The 22,571-nt window shown below is 33.7% G+C and overlaps 1 protein-coding gene across 8 annotated transcripts in view; it reads right to left on the minus strand.

The window, feature by feature from the left end:
* CDIN1 (CDAN1 interacting nuclease 1) overlaps positions 1-22,571 on the minus strand; it is a 160,308-nt gene that overhangs the window by 83,893 nt on the left and 53,844 nt on the right. For 6 of the 8 annotated variants that reach the window (XR_009818903.1, XR_009818904.1, XR_009818907.1 and 3 more), the window contains 5 exons: positions 20,584-20,663; positions 20,190-20,239; positions 17,458-17,525; positions 12,523-12,588; positions 9,366-9,471 (listed from right to left, as the gene is read on the minus strand). Coding sequence is in view for 2 of the 8 variants with exons in the window: in XM_061997873.1 (XP_061853857.1) it covers positions 9,366-9,471; positions 12,523-12,588; positions 17,458-17,525; positions 20,190-20,239; positions 20,584-20,663 (370 nt within the window). In the remaining 6 variants the exon portion in view is untranslated. The remainder of the gene's footprint in view (positions 1-9,365; positions 9,472-12,522; positions 12,589-17,457; positions 17,526-20,189; positions 20,240-20,583; positions 20,664-22,571) is intronic. The other 2 variants (XM_061997874.1, XR_009818906.1) reach the window with 2 other exon arrangements.

Genomic DNA, 22,571 nt, shown 5'->3' on the forward strand with positions numbered 1-22,571 from the left:
TGAAAAATGAAAAAAGTTCTTTATTTCACTAATAATGTCACACATCAGAGAGGCTGTGCAGTTACACTTTGACAATTCAGACATAAATCTTGGAATGTGAGTATTCATGACAAAGGCATATTTGTCACTTAAAACAAAAGGACGTCATTTCTTGATATTCATATCAAAGACTAGTGATAGATGAGTGCATGCTAATCAAATGACAAACCAGAAGGAACACAGATGCTTGCTATTTTGATTAGGAGAGGGAAATGAAGATCTCTTTCCTAAATTAAGATATAAACATTCTGAAGTTATACACACAAATATATACATAAGTTTGTATAATACACTGTGCATGCATAGGAGCTTGAGATGTTCTCAAGTAGATCTGCTACAAACGCTAATTAGAATAACTGCCAGTTTACTTAAGGTCAGAAGAAGCCACATCTAGTAATGAAAACCAAACATTGGCTTTGATAAATTCCAGTTTATTAATCTATATTTTCAGAAGCAATTTTGGCTTTTGTGTATTAAAATGCCCTAGTAATGAGAGAGGATCATTTGACTTTTTTTTGTTTGTAATTTGTTCCCTACTGCCTTAGTTCTAGGTTTAAATTATGCTTATGTGAAATCACACATGCAATTTAAAATTGTATAAAATCAATGTAAACATCACTGAAAACAAAAACGTACACTGTTTATATGGGATGCAATATTGCAAGACAATTGTGGAACTCTAGAACCAAATATTTATTGCCAACTTTTATTTTTGATACTCATGACATCTTATTTGAGTGCATTGCTTTATGTGTACCTGAAATGTATCAAACTAATTATGTATGTTTAACAAGAACTCTTAAATATAAATAACTTTGCTTACTAAGCATTAGAGTCACAACTGCTGTCAGTGAGACAGCTAAAACTTTGTTAAATTTGTAGATCTGTATGCAGTGGCAAGGTCCAACAAGGCCCAGTGGTACCTTCACAAAGTACTTGTCAAACATTGATAACATACAACTCCTTAAAATCCATCTTTCCGTTTCTTCTTTAAGCAGGTAGTAACTACATAGCAGATCCCTCTGATACCTTTTCCATTAAAATTCTGCAACGAGTAAGCAACTCTTTGATACCTCAGGAAAGGATCCTAGTCAACTCTAGTTTGAACAGAGAAAGAAAAGCCACTTTGCTAACTGGAACAATTAAAATATACTGGAATTAAATATACTTATTTATACATTGCTGTAGTTATGAAACCTACAAAGTACTAAAAAACTAAAATATACCATAATCCAGAATAACTGTATTTTTTTTCCAAAAAAAGTCCCCCACATCTGTGTTTAAGAATTTACAAGACAGAACATTTTATAATCTCTAGAAAAGCATATAATCGAACATGAACTCGTGACACTGAGGAGGAAAAAAGCTACTTGAAATTTTTTTTTTCTACGCAACAATATTTTTATTATTGTTAAAATAATTTTTACCTGATCCTTTGATCAGAAATGCATTGAAATTCAAGAATTGTATAATATCTGTGCAAAGTGTAGTGTTTAAAAAAGTACACTAATGATCATTTTGCTCTAAGACACATCTGATCATGTTCTTAATGCAACTTATCAAAATATCCTAAGTGCCTCCTTTAAAACAGATTAGTGTGCTAGGAAAGCAGATTCTTGTGCTCTGGAAAAAGAAACCTGTATTGTACAAATGCCCACAATAAACAAAATGTAGGCTATTCAATATATACTTTTTAGTCTCATCTTTAACCAAGGAAAACTGCTCTCTCAGAGCACACTTGAGACTCTACTGTGATAGTTTATTTCTTTTTGCCTAAGCCAAGATTTCCTAGACAAAAGCAATTTGTGTAACTGTGTGTAAATGTGACTGCTGTCCATTAACCACCCAGAGATAAGTGAGTCTACCCATTTTATGCCTCAGATTTCTCTTAGACTGTGCAGTAACTTCACCACTCTCATGTTTTCACATGCTTTATTTACTGAGTCCTATCTGCAATCAGCTATTGAAATAATTCACTTTTTTTCTATATTAGTAGAAACAGTTTTATATTATATATATAGTAGTTCACCATTTAGTATATTAAAGGCTGCTTAAGACACAAGTAAACTTTACTTCTTGGACTTTTTTTGAAAAATTTACTGGATGCTCAATATATATAATATTCAATAGCATGTGAGAATAATTTTTATGCAACTCTGATAGTTAGAAAGACAGATAACTCAATTATTAGTTCATCTATCAAAATATTCAGATGTATAAGAGGCTACTAAAAAGACTGATGACTGAGAAAGTCCACTGATTCTCCAGCCATCATATTCACACATTTGGCTAGACTACATTTTTCGCTGCCTTCACAAGCAAGCTTCATTACCCATCACTCCACTGAAAAGAGTTTATTATGAGGCTGCCATCTTGCAAGACTATTATTTAGATGATAAATGTTGTGGGGGAAAAGTGTGCCTAGATTTTTTTTAAGATGAGCTTTTTGACAGATAAAACAAACAACATCTACATTTCTAATTAACTTAAATTTGGCATATACAAATACAGGTCAGTAAAGCTATGATATGCTACTAGATTATCTTCTGTCTGAATCTTGCCCATAATTTGTAAAATGTAAATTAACTAATTAGAAGAAAAGAAGTGTTATTTGTGACAAAATGCTTCTTCTGCTTCTTTGCTTTGTGACATTTATGGTCAACTGTAGTCCTTCATTCTAACTTCTAATAGATGGTTAATTATGCTCATACTAATTTATTAGGCTTTTAGTATTTTAAACCAAATGAAAATTTGAGATTTGTAAACACAAGGAAGCACAGTACACTTGCTAGCTTCATTTATGAATATAGATACGAAGTACCTGACTCAAAGGAAAATCTGTAAATATTCTTAAAATTTCTTCAAAATCTTTATATCCTTGCTGTGCATGATGCATAGTAGTAAGAATATACTTATGCTTTGCTCATTGTTACTAATAGTTAATTACACTTTAAACTCTTACTATTCTCCTCAATTCTCATTTGAAATGGATTAGACTAGCAAATAATTATATGAAAGAAGGAAAAGATGGTGATTCTTGAGTTTGAGCTGAGCAACTTCACATTGTTAAATAAAAAATATATGATATCATAGTTTACAGGAAGGGATTCTTTTTTGCCTTGGTTTCGTTTTAACTATTAAGAGGAAGATAAAGACTCAACACTAAGAAATACATTGAAAATGTCAGATGTAAATGTCAATTAAAAATTACAAGGAATTCTGAAAGGTAAGGTCTGTGGGGGGTTGACATTCTTTGACATAGTGGAGTGTCTGCAACCAGGCCTTTGGCAAGCATAGCAAGATCTATGCTGTCAGCTCTTATCTTACGTAAACTTAGATGCTTGTCTAATCTAAATGAGAAATACCAGGAAAATTCGAGCTGAAGCATTGCAGTAATGTGGACAGAAGCTGAAAATGCTCTATCTGCACTACATGAGTCTCGTGTGACACAATAATATTTAAGACAGTACAGAAAAATATAAGGAAAAAATAAATTAAACAAAGTTATGTAGTGCTTCATGTACTACTTTTTAAATTGAGATTGTAAAAACTTAGCACTAAAAGAAGTTTAAGTAATTCAATTAAATTATAATGAAAATCCCAATTTCATGTCCATTTGAAATACAATATCTAAGGACAACAATGCATGAAAATATGTACTTAATTCATATCAATCACTCAAATATAAATGCTAATGTGAATACAGTATGGTCTATTCTTTCTTTGCTTTGACAAAAATTAGTTCTGATACAAAATAAAACAACCTACAATGCTCAGCCAAACAATTAACATTATAGCAATGCTGGTCTCCCTGGAAAACATCTTCATGCTCTGTTACTCAAATATGTTGTCAAAGAGAGGATAACTGGTAAAATCTAAATCCACGACTTTTGAGCAAAAGTAAAAAAAAAAATCTGTGTAATTAAAGATAGCAATAATTCATGTCAAGTACTGTTTGAAATTAGCTAAAGGTATCTAGAACAGTTGTGAAGTGCAGAGTTCCACCTATATATGTGTGCATGTACACATACATCTCCTTATGCTGCAGAAGAACACAGAATTTTACCATCTTTAGAAAGTAAATTACTGAACCAGTAAACTAGCAGAGATCATCATTCTTCACTGCTTTTGATTCTCTTCTTGCCTATAAACAAATGTATCTTACTCAGTGCTACTGAGGTTAGCAGGCTGGCATGGCAAATTTTAAAAAAGTGAATTCTTTTTGAAGAAACTTAACTGTAGGTAGTCCTAAGGGGCAAAAATCATTATAAACTCTCTCTTCTATTTACATTCATTTTTTGTTTAAAATTAATTTACTAATTCAAGTGGAGACACGAGGGAGAGTAAAAGGAGCAGAGCAAAACCTGGCATGTGTGAAAACATACAAGCATTATATAGCTAAACAAACCCCAAGTCCCTTAGTGTTGCAGTAAGGTCAAAACCTTTGAGCATTGTACCAGCATGTCAAAATATGTCAACAAACCATCACACTGCATGAAGAAGAATGACCTTTCAGTTCTTTATGTTTGGGCTGCCAGTGAAGCTTTGGATACTGGGTATGCATGAACAGTTTTCCTAGCCACTTGACAAATGCAACTCCCAAGGTTTCCTCCAAGTCAAGTTGTTATACAATTGGCTTTCAACTCACCACTACAACTTTTGAAACCATTTGCAATTGGAGAATATTGATCTTGTTATAGAACAGACATCCCTAAACCCATAATGTAACTCCCTCTTTCCCTACCACCTACAATCAGACAACAATTATTACTTAAACAGTCTTCACAGTAACATGTCAAACCATTTTAAACAGCTGAACTAAAAAAAAATGTGACTTCTCAAAAAGTATGACTGAAATGCAGTCCTTTGTATTGCTTCTGTTCATATTTATCTGCAATACATACTTTTTTTAATCTACGGGACTCTATAATTTGACTTAGTTATAAACTGAAGTCTTGAGATCTGACAGAATGTATTAATCAACATAATCATGAATTTATACTTAGAAAAAGTGTCATTACTATTTTAAAATTACTTATGGAAAACTTGCTTTTCTTTATTCTTTCAAAAAAGCAGAAGCACAAGACTAACAACATTTAGAATGCAAGCTAATGGGGGATGGAATTTAGCACGATTACTTGCAATGCTTATTTAAAGAGAAGATGAAATGCTTCTCTTTCACTATACAAAATTGCCTTTAGTTTAATATCAATGTCAAATATGACATTTTCCTATGGTCTTCCTCACATACAGTAAAGTTTCTTTAGCTAATAATGGCATCAAGCTTTCTCCTGGGACTCTCTAGAAATTACATTCCAGAATGTAGATATGCCTCAGTCAGGCTTGCAGAAGATAGGAAAATGTAAATAGCTGTATTTGAGTTTATATCTTCTTACAGCAGGCCACTGACAGCGCATGCATCAATTACCATTTGAACCGTACGTTGCTGATCTCTATATATCTCTTAGAATAAAAGAGAAATCATGTCTATAAGCTCTAACAAACTTCTACAGCCAGGACAGCATTTTTTTTTATTGAAGTTAGAATAAAATTATAATATTGGATACTATGGCAAAAAAAAAAAAGAAAAAGAAATGGCAGCATTCATTTAGACCCTAAAATATTTTACAATGTGTTCTCAGACCCTGTTTTAAAGTGCTGTGGTAATTCCTGTTTATGCTCTCCAAACTACCTTTGGTCACAAAGACTATTCAACGGTTTTTATCCTTACGGTTACATGAATTATACCAATGTAGGCCAGTAAACAATGAAAAAGTGTGTATCTATTATGCAGGTTCTGCACATGCAGTTGTCCTGTTTACCCAGAGACGGTGAAAGCTATAGGCTGCTCAGTGGATACCACCACCCTGGAGGACAAATATTCTCAGGGAAGGGATTCTATAAGTATGTGAATCATTTTATACTATGCTTGTTCAGTATAGAAAACAGCTTTTTTTCTAAAACATTACTCTGCAAAATCAGTCTGAGAATATGCAAGACCAAATTTGTCTTTTTCTGTTTATTATTGAAAAATATCAATATCTAAACAGTATCTTAAATCACAACTGTGAAAACCCACTGGCAAGGTACACTTTTTACATTTTTAATGTGAAGCTTAATTTGAAGATGGGGTTGCAGTGCAGCACTGCAACTGAAAATTGCTTAACAATACCATTGATGTATGAGTCATAAAAAACCTTGCTAAGCTGTCCCTGCAGAACTCAGAGTAATAAAAAGGTGTTCTTTTGCACTGAGGTGAACAGACATGGTTGACTGCATCTAGGGAGCTTTTCTGTTAAATGAGAAAGTGCCATTTCTTTCCTGTCAGTACAGACCAATTTAAGACACACACAGATTTAGTTAGCACAGAGTACAGGATTTAATGAAATACACATACAACAGCAAACAAACCACAGCTACGTTCAAAGCTTTCAGTCAGACTATGTGCAGAATTTATCTTACATCTGTAATAGATGTGGGAAAGAAAACTAAAAACTTTTCCAGTCTGACTCCTACTTTTCCAAGAAACAATAAAAAAGCTGAATAGAAAAGGTCTAAAAACTCTGACTTTCATTCTTTTCAAAGTATCTAGACATGAACTTCTATCCACATCTAACAGGTAATGTTACTGATTTTCTCTCCAATTTAATTTCAGCTTTAGGTTCAACCAACAGATCAGGTTTACAAAAGCCTAAACTGCCATCTTTATTGTGAATTAACGATTCTCTAAATGATTCCTTCTTCAGGAGGAAAGGAGACACACAGGTGCGGTGAATTCACTAGGAAGCGTGTTCACACTTTGAGAGATCCTCACACAGGTTGATTAAATCATGTAAAACTGATTCACAGTTTGTACAGCTACAACTGTGTCTTTTTGAGTAAATAGTTTCAAGAGCAATGAAAGTTAACTGTCTAACCTACATGAAACCTAATCTGTCAACATGTGTTCATTAACCCAACTGGAGTCATATTAGAAGCTACAGTAACTCAGAGCTCATTTCAGAAGATGTTGTGATACCGTTAACTTAGTCAAGTAGTACTAAAATTAAAAGTAATGGAATTAATTCTTTAAAAAAAATCCCATAGAAATATGTCTGATTTTCAATGTTAGCCTATCAATGAATTCCACATTTAGGGAGTAACAAAGCTCACTAAGGAGAATTCTAGGTTTTTTTATATGAATGTAAAGTCATTATATTTACGAATTAACAATTTTCATAGTTGTTTTTAATGAACAGCTCTAGAAGAAGATGTGGCAAAATCTCATAACTGCTTCCAAAACCATCTTATCAATCCACCTGTCAATTCAGTCTAGCGTTTGCAACATTAAAGGTACTCCACTAACAGCTCCATACAAGATGTTACTCGATTTTGAAGTTGCAATATTAATCAGTACATGATGAAATTAAAATGAAGGTAACTATGTCTTTATTTTCTGATAAAAGCATTAGAGAAGTTATTTCAGAAATGTCAGATTCAAATTTTACACACTGTTCTCAAAAGTTTTACACATTTTATTGATCAAACCAAAACACAGTGATTTTGTTTAGCACAAAAAAAAGACGGAAACTGGAACTTCAATTTTGCAATGGCAACTTTATTGCAAACAACAAATCAATCTGTTCCTTCATTCTAGGTATCTACTCAACTTCGACCCCATCTTGACTTAGTGAGTATCTTTATGGTTATGTTATCTATTTAAAATTCACAAATTGGAGCTGCTTTTCTTTGATGCCATCACAGATCCCTTGTAATGCCACCTTTCTCTTAAAATAAATATCCCAGCTAGTAAATCTATTGGCCTCCTCCTGAGCTGCTCCATCTCCTCTTATTTACAGTGATGTGCAAGTTCAACACCATCTGCATCAGCATCCTTCCTGCCATTCTTAATATTTGCCTAGATACTGTACATTCTCAAATTTATTTCTAAGTGTTGTATTCTGGTTATGTTTCACAAAATATTTTCTATAACAAAGTTGTTTTCTACAACTTTCCTGTAGTATAATATCTTCATCCAGTAAGGTTCTTATTACCTTAAGTTTTCTAAGTCACTGCTTTCTGGAATCGTCCAAGAAGAATAGGTCTTTCTCATATCAATCAACAAAACTGTTGCTGCAGAACATAATTCCAAACTCCCATGATGTTATTCTCAATATTTGGTTTCCTTTTCTCTGTTGCCTCCTATAGAATCTGCTTTTAAGGTATTTCCCAAACTAAGGCTAGCTATTTTCACTTTGGCATTTCTCATATTCAGTTGAAATACTAACAGTCATCAGACTAGCCTCTGATGTTGGCATACGCTGTCTATTTGTTGCATGTTCACACATGCAGGTGCCATCTTTTATGCTACACCTCAGATTTCACTGATGCATTTTTGTGAATACTGAGCAGACATCCAAACTTATGCTTTTAAAAATCCTTTATTGAAACTTTCATTTGCCTCCCTTACCCACTACTTTGCTCAGGGTTTCACCATATGAAAAAATAAGTATTGAAGATTAGGCATCTTGTTTAATTTTTCTTTGGAAGATAAATCCTCCAGTGAGGAGGGTTCTACTAATATGGAAAGATAAAAAAACCATGTACAATAATGACCTTTATAAGAGAAAATCAGAACCAGTGTGACCTACTCTAGGTGGTCCTGCTCTGGCAGGGAGGTTGGACTAGATGATCTTTTGAGGTCCCTTTCAGATCCTGGGAACTATTTGCATCATTTTGAAATAAAAGATCTTTACACCAATACCATAAATATGTTCAAAAATTCTGTCCAGCATTCCCTCATGTTCCTGTAAATACTTACTACATTTTCAAACTTGAAAATAATTGTTACTGATGCTTAAAACATAGATAACATATGAAACCTCCCACTTTCATTAAAAAAACCAAAACCTTGAAACAGTATTGTTCTTGATACATTGAATACGAGTAATAAAGTTCTTTACACACAAAGCCTACTTGATTAGACTGTGAAGATTTTGTAACGAATTTGGCACCTTGTAGTTACTACAAAACATTACAGTAAAATCTTCCTTCCAAGTCAAGCAGTAAATAACTCACATATAACTTCTGTAGCAAACTAACTTATTCTGTCAACTGCCATGATTGTAAAATCACCATATATATCTGCTGCACATTAACAATTATGATGTGAATTTTTCACAAATATTTTAACATTCCAATTTGAGATAGTAATTAGACATTCAAAATGCCAGTTTAGTAACATATATATTGTTAATATGTCTTAATACAAAAGTCATTACGTTTTTTTCCCAGTAACTTAAAAATGCAGTCCTATTTATCTGTAAGAAACAATAACAGGGGGGTACCTGTTCCAGTAGCTCCAAAACTGGTCCTGCAAGTAGGCTTGGTGGCTGCTTTCATCACCAAATGAGGCTTTGCTTTCAATCCAGTGAATAATGTGCCCTTCAACAGCTAGGGTGACAGCAGAAAATAAACTAAACTCTGAAAATCACACCCCACAGCCTTTAATGTGTTCAGAAATATTCTATTTACCCTGTAATCTAGCAAACAATTCATGCTTGCAACGTAGCTACATATTTGTCAAAGTATCTTTCAAATATGCACACAGGATTTTTTTTTAAGTACTACAAAATATTTTAATGGATAATTATATCATTTGTGTTTAATTACACCCCGTTCTAGATATTTGTATTTATTCTGACAATAACAGAATGTAAAGGAACAAAGAGCAGATTAAAGTGCAATTGCATCTCACTTTCACCCTTACCTGAGGGTAAGGAGCTGTCAGGTCAGGAATGGAAAACTCTGATGACTAATGATAACAGTTAGCTAAGCTGCTAAGACAGAAACTTCTCACCAATCCAGAGCTGAAGGTGTGAGATGGAAAGGAAGTTTGTTGCTGAGATATATATCTGCTTCCTTATATTTGCAAAATCAGTAATGCCTCACTACAAAGAAGTTAGGAATAAGAGGGCTTCTATGAAAAAATGTGATTTTAAATTTCTGTTTCTTTCAATGGTTTTGGATTTGCTTCATGTCTGTCTTCATTTTTTGCAAGAGTGAATTTCTAATACTAATAAAATTATCTTTCTTTTGGTAAAAAGGAAGTCTTCTCTGAGGCTCATAACCTAATTTTGCAGGAGAAATTGTAAGAATCACTGTAGAAGAGAATTCTTTCTTCAAAAAGTTGATCCAGATATCATTATTGAGATCTTTAAAAATGTTTCTTTTGAGTTGCCTGTAATACCCACAGTCATGATGTCTTAACCTAAGTTTGACCTGGGATGAGCTACTCAAAGAGCATGCAGACCCAGAGGAATAATACAGAAAGATTAGCAGAGGTTATAGCAGCACATAATTGACCACAGACTGTAGAATTACTCAGGAAATCTACATAAATAACTCATGAAGTCATCACACTGAGCTCCATATACCACCACTACCACAGTATCAGTAGCTAAGTTAACTTGTGTACTACTACATTCTTGCTCCACATCCAATGCCTCTACAATCCCTTTAGACCCTAGGAAATATAATAGCTGAGGCGGAAACTGTGTGGTCAGCTGAGATGCAATTTCTGTGAAATATTTGCCTTTCCTAGTTCTTCCAGTTTTCATGTAATCAAAGTCCTGAATAGCTGGGATAGAATCTCACATGTTTGTAGTGTAAAAGTGAGTATCTCAATATCAAGTACCTATTGCGTATATTGTAGTCCACATTATTAGGGAATTTTATCAATATATGTAACTGAAGGGCTGGTGTTAACAAGAGTGGCTTGTTAGACAGGCTTTTTTCAGTGGTGCCTAGTTGCAGGCCGTGGCCACAAACTGAAACATGGGCAGTGGCCACAAACTGAAACATGGGCAGGTCCTTCTGAACATCAAGAAACTTTTAATGTAAGGGTGATGGAGCACTAGCACAGACTGCCCAGAAAGGTTGTGGAGTTTCCATCCTTGAAAATATTCAAAAGACATCTGGACATAGTACTAGATAATCAGCTCCAGCTGCCTGCTTGAGCAGAGATTCCTTCCAGCCTCAGCAATTCTGTGATTCTGCAGTTTCACAATCTTCCCTGCTAACTTTAGGCATGATAAAACAAAACCATTCCCTCCCCCCACTCAGGTCCCTGGTAGCTTCCTGAGACTCTTCACAAATACAGAGTATGGAAGTGAAGAAGCAGAAATTAACTCAAAACTCTCCAAGTGTGGCTTCACAAGAGTGAATTGCAAATCATTAGGATGCCAAATCTCCCTGTTTCAAATATGAAGTGTTCATCTGCAAAGATATTTTTTTATTTTGTACATATAACTTCTTACTAAAGTCACTACCACTTTTCTTTTTTGGGACTATAATCACGAATGCAAACATCACAGAGCTAGGGGAAGTTTTTAATAACTTTTCAGAAGATTCTCATAAGCATAGTCATTCATCTGTTGGATACTATTTTCCAGCACTCAAGAACTTCTGAATCAGACATTTCATTGTACACACTCAATTTCCTACACCAGTGTACAAATCAGTCATCTCAATCAGAATTCCAACTGTTGTGACTATGAAGAACAAAAAACCCTAGTCATGTAAATTACTTCTACACAAGTGCTTTTAGCCTTATTTTCTCTGATATCACAAAAGCAGACATCTGCATAGACACGTATTGCTTTCCATGGAGGTAAAACAGAAAGAAGTCTTTTGTCATGACAGTCAATTTACAGAATGGTAGGAGTTGGAAAGGGCCTCTAGAGATCATGCAGTCAAACTACGTCCTAAAGCAGATCCACCTCGATCAGGTCACACAGCAATGTGTCCAAGTGTGTTCTGAAAACCTCCAGATACAGAGACTCCTGAACCTCTCTGGACAGCCTGTGTCAGGGCTCCCTCACCCTCACAGGAAAGAAGCTTCTCCTTATGTTCAAGTGGAACAATGTGAATGTTTCTTTCTGCCATGGCCCAGCCACTAGGTCATCTGATTACCTCATGGCCAGAAAACACAGATGAACTTTGACATGACCTTTATACATACTTTTCCTTCTTGCTATGTAGGCTTTTAAAAAACAACAGAGAACTACAGAGTTGTATTTAGATGCAAAGTGATGGCAAAAGAATAACTGCACAATGACAAACCTGTATACAATGGCCTAAAGTAAAGGGAATACTTTTAGGACTGTTTTGAACTGATTGGATCTAGAAGCTTAAGAAAATTACAGGTATTTCAGAGTTCAGTTCATAAAGAAAGTGGTCAGAGCAGGCTAGAGGCAGTAGGGATTTGAAGGTTCCTATTGTTTTTTTTTCTTTTTGTGATAATGACACAAAAGCATGTGGGTAATACTACTTATTATCAAACCTCTAGACCTAAACTAGAAATTCTTAAAATTATGGGTAACTACTGAAAAAAGAGGCTAATTTGCAGTATCCTATAATATACTTCACTTAACTAGCCATAATATTTTAGCATGAACACTTCTACAAAAAATAAAATAATAAAAATTCTTTTAAAAGACTCACCTACTGGCACTTCTAAAATAAAGTCTGGTGTCTTGTCATAACCCTTTGCACGAAGCTGATCTTCAGCTATACAAAAGAATAAGAATGATTGTTTACAAAACTATTCTTTTAAGCAGACAGCAGTATAATTAATTTTATTTTAAATAAAAGTGCAAGAATATCTTTCTTATGCATGCAATGTCGTGTCAGATTAAATGAACCTTTGTAGAAAATCTGAAGCATGGATATAAAAATGCTTCTTTGTCATCCCTGCATTTTTATATCTTCATTATAAACATCATTAATTCAAGCTGTCATACAGTATTTTTATAACCCCCAAATATTCAAAATAAAGAGGTATATTCCTTGATTGAAAGATGAGTCGCCCCACATTAGGAAGTAGTATGATTAATCCTACTAATACCACAAATGTAAATATACTCTAGCAACCTCCTTGGCTTTATTTGAATGTTAGCAAAAAGTTGTTAAAAAAAATACCCACAAGAAAATCTTTATCTTACAGAAATTTACTAAAGAGAGAAGCCACAATTTTAGTGTTTCTTGCATCCTGCATTCTTAATTTGTTTCCAGTTTCAAAACATACAACCGCATTGCTTACAAATATTAGAGCTGAATATTTCAAGGAACAATAATGAGTGAGCAAGATAAAACCACAGAAAACAAAAGATGCTTCCTTATAAAAAAGGGGAAAAAAACCCCTCAAGCAAGCCCTTATTATTTTCTCAAGTATTGTCCTTGATTTCCAATATCATTACATTGATATTTCTGAAACACAATTTCTCCATTAGAATTTGGAGTGACCTGGTCATTCAATTCCAGTCATGGCTTTCTATCTTCATCCAAGCTCAACTAATGGCACTACCTAGTAACAAGTAAGGCTGTGTAGCCCCTTAACACCTACTGGGCTGTTGACATTGTCATGCATCCCATTCGCCTTTCTGCATCACCTTTGATTAAAATTAATGGTCCATTCCCACTGTTGGGTAGCTTATTTCCAATCCATTTATCAGGTAAGGACAGTACTTTCATGGCCAATGTTCAGAACTCAGGTTTTGACTACTTTGCTGAAAGGTCAGCAGTTTCAGTCCAAGAAATATTTTAAAGACAAGAAAAACCTACCCTTAGAAATCAAGATATTTTAAAAAGCACTTAAAGCAAACTTCCCTCCTCTTCATCATTGAAGAATGTATGTCTGAAGTATTTTTTAATATACTGAACTTGTACTGTACGTAGGACAGGAGTAATTTTGGAAAGCTGTACATTAATTTAAATGTACACTGCAATAGCTGTTCATTCTTTTTGATAGCAGTAGTATTTCTTTTGAAATTTGAGAGTATTTCTTCACTGTAAGCACACTATATTGTAAATTCAAGTCTTTGCAATGCAACAGTTCACAATATCATCCAACCAGCTATTAAAATTTTCCAGGATTTGGCGACAGGCTTGGTTCTTGACTATTTTTTTAAACTTAGATTGTCACTATATGGATAGAAGATGTTAAGATTAACAAGGTTCTAATTTAACAGAACTTATGAATAGAATTTTACACCATAACATAAAAATTAATGTTGTATATATAATAAATATAAGAAAAAATAATCCACTTTTATCCATCTCCAACTGTAAACGGATATTAATTGTTTAAAAGAGTCTAGAAAAGACAATAGGATATCCAGTTGAAATTTTCATTATTTAAGAACACAAAAATTGCAATAGAAAGTTCAGACTTTTCTTTCACATCTAACAAAATCTAGTATCACAAATTCATGGAAATGCACCTTAGAAAAAAAGAAAACCAGGACATTTCTTGTTAGGTTAATTGGTCAAGTCTCTGAACTGGAGTTTGCGTTAGCATTACTTTCAATATTCTTCAGCAGATTTCTTTTTTCAAGGATGCTTGATTACTTTTAAAATCATTTGATTCTAATGCACTGCTTGAAAAATAACTTTTTTTTTTTTGTTTTAAATGTTTCTGTACGTTTCCTCTTGGTTTCTCCTAACATTTTGTATTATGATAAACACTGGAAAATGCATTAAACCCCATGCTCATTAATGACGTGAGTTATCCATCATGTGTAGAAGCATAATTATATTTTACTATTTCTTTAAGCGTTTCAAAGGTTAATAACTTTGAAGGGAAAAAAGCTCCCAAACTACAGAAACTACCCACAATCACCATAAACTATTTTTTTTACACCAAAAGCCAATCAAAGTAAAGAAAGTTCTCCTTTTTCTGCCCAAGTATGTTTCAGATTGGTCCAGAAGCTAAAGATTCTGCCTTTCAAAACTTTAAAACCATTCTGCACTTTAAAAGATCTTTTAGCTCTTGCATTGATTATGAGAATAATCTAACAATTGCTTGAAAGCCAGCCCATAGCAGCTTTGACAATGGCATTTATGCCTCTTCAGGTGTGAAAATTACATTGGAACAGCCCTAATAAGTAATTTGTTTACAGATTCCCCATCAATTTAGATTTCCAACAAAACTACAGCTTCATCTTTACCATAACTTCGCATTCAATCACAACCATTTAACACATCATTGTTCTTCCACTAGCCTCTGGACATAACAAAGAAATCATTCAAAGGAATATTCTTCTGTTGGTGTATGAATGAGTAGCAACTGCAAATTTAAAATTACAGCAGAAAATACTGATCAGTTTTCATTATTTATATCCAGGCTGATACTGAGAGACATCATGGTAGGAACCAAAGGAGGATAAGATTCTAGACAAGGGTTGGTTCCTCCCCATACAGTTAAAAGCTTTCCTAAGCCTTCCATGAGAAAGATACAAAAAAATAAAGATTCTATATGGAACCTATAAATTCCTGTCATTTCAGTATGGCAAGTGTAACCCTTAGACTGTTTTGAGAGAATGTTTCCATTGATCACTTTAAGGCAAAATGATAAAGACTCGAGAGCTGTTTTTTGCTGAAGAGGACCATAGCGTATGATGTGCTCCTCATGAACAGTGTATTAATAAAATGCAAACCCCATTAATTTGTATAGGTTTTCACTCAATTTCTTGGTGAATCTGAAGGCGTTACTTTGTATACTTGGACAATTTATATTCAGTGTCCTTTGACTGTGCTCCTGTAATAGACTTTCTGTTGCCTAGGAGAACACATCTGGTACCAAAACTTATTCGTCTTAAAGAATACTACACTGGAATAGAAGATTAATGCAGAAACTGCAAGAATTCTGTTTCTTTAGCATGAGTTAATAAGTAATGGAATTGCAAGTACAGCAATCTAAGACTTAAGAAGTCTTCAAAACTGGAGCGCTGTCTTACTCATAGCCCAACAAAGCCTGCTTTTGTTGATCATTAGGAAATAATGTAATTTCTTCTGGTTTCCTGAAATTTTCTTCAAGTAGTTTTGGAACTAATTTTTCAGGAAAAAAAATTATTGCAAGAAGTTCAGTAGGATTCATCTTGCAGGTATTTACAAAAAGTGCTTTTTTAAAAAAATAAATACAGACATTTAACATATCAAATAATGACTAAACAATACTTCAGTATATATCAAATGTAAAGAATAAATTAAGCTCTCTCATTTATGTCTTTATACACTAATAAGCTAACTCATTTTAGATATTTGATTTGACAGCACAAATTTCTTAGACCTTATTTCTAAAGACAAAACTGATGTTTATTCAAGGTCATGAAACATTTAATTGTGTACTACACAAGCCTGCAGAAGCCAAATAAAATGATAATCATTGAGTTGAAGATCCATTAGTGAGTCATCCAGTCCTTGTATCGTGACAGGATTGATTTCATTACTGGCTTTGATGGATTAGTGTCAAGTCTAGCCTTGAATTTTTCATTGAAGGTGACTCCATAACCTTCCATGGCAGTTTGTTTTATACTTATTGTTCCTAGAACTGGTTAGTATTTTAAGTCAACATCATCTCTTCAGTTACAGCTTAAGCCTGTTAGCTGTATCTCTGCTCTTTTAGCCAAGCAGAAAGAACTAGCTTCCCACATTTTCATAGTGTCATTTGCAAGTTTATATGTGTTAAGCCTGTCTTTTAAAAATTGTTCTCTAAAATAAAAGAGCACACTGTGCTCCCTAATCATATAGACAAATATTTGAAAAACCTTAAATATTCTTAAACTTGTTTAAAGTTTTCAAAATCTTAGCCTAAATCTAACTTTAGGAGAGATCAGTTTCTGGTAAAACCAGCAAAACTCTCATGTTACACAAATTTAATACAACACTCAGCTATTAATAAAAGCCAGCATTTCACTTTGCTATTGTCTCATCACATAAGAAATCCAAGATTTAAGGAGCTACTGTTATTATCTGTATATTATCACAATGAAAGAAATTATGCTTTAAACACTTATTGTTTTAATGGCACTCATATACAAGAAACATGATGCAGGCTAAGACAAAACAAAATAAGTACTCCTCAAAAATTCCTAACTAATTAATCCTTAAAGTAATTTTAAATATAGGGACTGCAAAAAGAGCACTTGCGTTGGCTGGGAGGCAGGGGGCCAAAAATTCAGCACAAACTGCACAGAAAGCTAATTGAGTGAATCCTCTAGCAGTTCTTCAATACATAAAGCATTTTGAAGCTAATATTTCTTACGCTTTCTCCTAAGTCTCATAAGGTCTAGATTATGGCTAATATCTCATGACACCAAAAGTAATACTGCAGCAGATATTAAAGCATTTTTTTCAGCTACTTATTCTATAAAATATTAATTGCAAGGCTGTGCATGTGCTGTATATATAGGGTATTAGCTAACTGAGTTTCTGCTCAGTTCTAAATCAATAAAAGATAACATGTAAAGCATCAATCATTTTTTACTCTGCCTGTACCTAATACAAAGTGCATCGAGCCTTATTTTTTTCTTAAGTAAACAGACACCAAAATCTTTGAAGTTATGGATTCACTGGCTAGCCTCTAATACAGATTCTTACCTATGAAAGAGAGATTTTTTTCTAAAAGCATTTGTCGCAGCAGGACTTCATGCTCATGCCCAATAGCACTGATAGCTTTAAGTTAAGAAATGGAAGATTACTTTGGAAGAATCAACTTCAGCAAAGCAGCCTAGGTAATTACTGATAAAATTTATTAGCTTTCACCTGCATTTCAGAAGTGATCAGTAAACTCTAAATTTTAAAATTCCTTACAGGGAATTTCAGAGGCATTTAGCACTTTGTGAAAAACAAACTTCTGTATCATCAGCATACATTTTGCAAAATTAAGGCCCATTAGATCATATTTATTAAATTTAAGTAAGAGTAATATTTCTATTTTTGCTTTATCCCCCCCAAGTGTGAGCTTAAAACTTGTTGTTAAATACTTTTTGAGTTGCTCTTTAATGATTACTCTATCAATTCTCTAATTCATTAAAGAATTAAATATACTGGGGTTTTTTGTTATATTCTGAAATTGATAGGTATTACATCCACCTGAAACATCTTACTGTAACAAAACATCCTTTTAATTGATTTTTCAGAAGCATGAACTACTGTCAAGGAAGGATAACATATTTTACAGTGACATCCTCTTCACTCCTGGCCTGTTGATCCAATGGGCTACACTTAGCAATATGTAAAAGCGATCATATCAAATATTTTTAATGTGTCCTCCTTGAAGTCAAAGCTCTATTCTCGAACCTTTTAAGAAGAACATTATGGAGTATAACGGTAGTGGTTCTTACATTATAATAGTTACGCTCCTAATTCTGTTTAGAATAACTCCTGAAAACTTAAAACTACAGATCACCTTACCATTAGAGTTAATTACTTAATTTATATTGACTCTTTGTGATGACAGGAAAAGGCCTAATTGTTTGGAATAATTTCATATCTAAATAGACACACAGTTTTTATCAATTGAAACTATTTATTAGGTTAACTCTACTAACAGTTACAGAACAAAAGGCACAAACAGAGAGTAGCAAAAATGTAAGAAAAATACTGCAAACAGAATTTATAATGCACCATAAGCAGAAATACTTAGACTTAGTCTATAATAATACCTGTTATTGATGTATGGCAATGACCATGGGGCAAAACTTGTAAATAACCTCACAAGCCATTTTCTGCTCATGCAATCTAGCAGTCTAGTTTCCCGTAAGCATCTGAACTATTACTGAAAAATAGCCCCTTGGCATTTACAGAGAGGTTGACTTCATACTTTAGTCCATGCATATACAATTAGATAGTTATATTTAAAATCAATATGCAATCCTTCAGAAGACATTATGCTTTTAAAACCTTAATTTTAAATTGATTTTTAACTATTTTATGCACCTCCAAATTAACATCTAATTCAGCAACATACTTGCAGATAATGCACTCACACAGCTTAGTATAAAACTTTTCTGTACCAAAATGAAAGGGAAAAATGCATGTCACCATGTATTCAATAACTTCACTTGAACCAGAATCTGAAGAGGACAGAAGAGATTTTTTTTAGACTTCAGACAAGTGATTAAAGTTGTTTATATTTCTACATATGTGTTAATATTACTTTAAAACATGGCATTTTCAGAAGACTATAGTCAGACTGTTCATCAACAAAATATTAACACTAAAATTCTCAATAAGAAAATTTGTATTCCACAACTTTTTAAAAACTGTAATTTATTAGATTATTAAGTCTGTTGAAGACAGTCTCAATGAATACTTAAAATTATGATTAAAACTCACAAAATAAGATTAGAACTCTATCCTGCTGCTGTTAAGGGTAAATGGGAGCAGGGATGATCCTGTGGTAGACAACAGGCAAGTATTTCTAGTGGAAAGAACACATTTTTCAGGGGTGACCACTGCATGTATCACAACAACAACAAGTGTTTTTTCTCATCCATAACTATCAGTGATAGCAGGCCATGATTTTGAAATTGCTTCTTTGATTTGAATTGCTTCTTCAGAACAAAACAAAAGAACTACTCATTCAGGACATTAAAACTGGTTTGAAGTTGCAGCAATCATTCCTAACAAACTATAATCTTAGTCTAGAATGCTCAGTTGTGTGTGGAGTTCCCCTAGTAGTCTCACTGGATATTAAGGATCTCAAATTAACCACTACAAAAAAAAAAAGACCCCTTAAAATTCAAGCTACATAGGGTTTTTTCTATAGCTAGCCTCATTTCATTTAAGAAGAAGTGGAAGTACAAGAACTGAACTGGAAAAACAGCTATGAGTTTAAAAATACTTATTGATCAATCACACCAGAATTACACTTGAAAATATTTAAATCAAAACTCATCTTTATACCAAAGCAATGTCATTATATTAATGGAACACAATCTGTGCAGCTTATTAATTTAATCACAGAATAGTTAAGAATAGAAGGTATTTCCAGAGATCATCTAGTACAACTCCACAACTCAGAGCATGGTCAACTAGTCTTACTAGAAAACCAGCCATGCATTTCAACTAACCACAACCAAAGCAGTTCAATCAGGCATATGAATATGTAGTCACCAAACTGACAACTTCCCGTGGTCCACCTGACTTTTGTTAAACAGTGTAAGAGAAAGCTCTGCAGTGACTCCCTAGCTGACTGAATGTAAAACAGAGGACTATGAAATGTGTTTTGTGAAGCAGAACTTTATGTCAGGTTAAAGCCAGACACATCTCTTCCACACAGTCTAAGCTCGTCAATTGTGCACCTAAAATTTTATGGGAAAGGATACTGTTTGATGCAGTCCACCAGTGGTCCATAACAGCAGTCATTCACAGTGCACTGCAGACAAATAAGAGAAGTAGTATAGTGATGGGCAACTATAAAACCATTATAGTTAAACACTATCTTAAAAACAGTAATTACTTTTCCTCAAAAAGGCTATCAGATGCTGTTCAGATTTAATCACAGAAAACAAAAACTGCATGCTTTTATTCACCATAAAAGCAAGCTATTAAAAAGTGAAATGCTCCCCTCACAAATATTGCAATGCCATTTATGGTGCACTCTGACCTCACTGATAGTTTACGATGACAGTAATTAAATGAGGTTTAAAATCTTTTACTCTGCTAGGCAGATAACTGCATTGCCACAGGAAAAAAAAAAAAGACAACTGTGATTAATACCTGATAGACTTGATTTGCTAGAACTCCATCTGGAATCTGAGAAGGGTCCCGTAGCATACTATTTATAAGAGTTTTGGAGGCTGGAGGAATAAAAACATAAAAAACCCCGTTAGCTCAGTTATCCACTTGGCAAGAAGACACACTTTTGTAAGGAAAATATTGATGATGTCAGTAATTTTGAAAATGATCCAATGAGAAACTACAAACTTAGAAATTTATAGCTGCATAGCCATTCTGATAAAATTAACTCTTAACAGTCTTGAAACTCCAAAGGATTTTACTAGCACAGGGTGAAAGCAGGCCCTTGTTTACTTACTCAGTTTCAATGGGACAGTTTGTGCTTCAGAAGCATCATGCCACTCTTACGGAAACTGCTTAGTATAAAGAAAACGTAGCTTAAAATAACCTCCATATCCTATGAGAACTTAAGGAAGAAGATGTAAAAATTCAAAAAAGTCTTTAAAACAATGTTTTGCCTCAATCTTAAGCACTTTATAGACTTGATGATTCCAGTCTAGTTGTTTTCAAATTTATTAACTTATTCAGCATTGATATATTTATCTGACTGTATTCAAAAGCCGGCAAAAGCCTTTCTGTGTTATTTCCAAATGTATAAATCTAAGACACGAAAGAAATCAGAAGTGAACTTAGGACTATTTATCAGTCTTTTATTGTTTGATGTAGGTATCAAATGAAAAAAAAAAAAAACAGGAGACACATTTAGTTTTTTTTTAAATATAGCCCTTCAAGTACTGGTACTGTTTTATCTCCAGATGCTTAAATCTGGGTATTTGCAATACCAGCTAATTACTAACAGTAGTGGAAAGACTTTACTCTTGAAAAATACCTTCTAAAAACATAAAATATTTCATTTTACAATTTCTCAGAGAAAAAAAACACTGCTGCACAAGCTGCGTGTTTGCCTGGGAACAACTGCTGATAGAGTTCAGCTGGTGGTATATTTATACCATTGGATCCTCAAGTGTATAGCAGGCTTGAGACTAGCAAGGTTCCCTGCTTTGACAAAGATTTCCTGTGTGACTTCAGGCAAATTCCTTTACCCTGGTAATGCTTCACTCATGTAAATAAAGTGAAAAACTACTCCTGTTCCTCCTCTGTTTTGCCCTAACTGAGGGACACAGTTTTGTCCCTCTCTTCAAGCTTTTTCATTGAATCAAAAGCTCTCCATGACATCACAAAAAAGATTCCTGGAACCTGTGACATGAAGGGATCTGTCATACAAGCACCAATGCCACTACTATTAAACAATGTGTGTAAATGCTGTGCTGAAAGTAAAGGAGACTATCACTTTAATCTTATTCCCCAAATGTTCCCTAAAAGCACTACATTCAGTTGAAACAAGTATTTTCAAGAAAATAGAAAAGTATACCGCAATGCAAAGGAATATAAACCCCCAAGTAAGTTAGAAGGCTTTGCAAGAGCTACAAAGAATGGCATCATCACAGGCAGAACAAAAAGGTTGTGCAAATATTTTTAAAGAGAATGAAATACTAAGCCAAAACACTTTCCGGGTGCACCATGCCATATTATGCATTTGTATTTTATTAATCTCATTACTTTTATAAGTGATCAGTAAGAATAAAGTGGCATTTTAATTTGGCATTTGTACATTGTTAAAAATATGTTTTGTACACAGGATAAAACCTTCAAAAACGTTAAATAGAAAGTGCTACATGTATTTACTTCATTAACACTAAAAATTAAAATAATAACCAATTTTTAGTTTGTAGCAATAATACACAAGTAACAGCTTGCCAATACAGAGGTTGACAAAATGGTAGAATACTGAAGAGTGTAACTGAGGAAGACTGAATAGACTTATTGTTTAGAAGGGCTACTGATGTAAGTATCATGACTTCATCATGAGAAAGTTAAATCATTTTATGAATCATCAAAACCCAGCAAAACTCCACAGATTCACATTAGGGCAATGTTTAACTGGACACTATGTTGAGTAATGAGCTACA

Source organism: Colius striatus, chromosome 6, assembly GCF_028858725.1.
Source record: "Colius striatus isolate bColStr4 chromosome 6, bColStr4.1.hap1, whole genome shotgun sequence".
Lineage (NCBI taxonomy): Eukaryota > Metazoa > Chordata > Aves > Coliiformes > Coliidae > Colius > Colius striatus.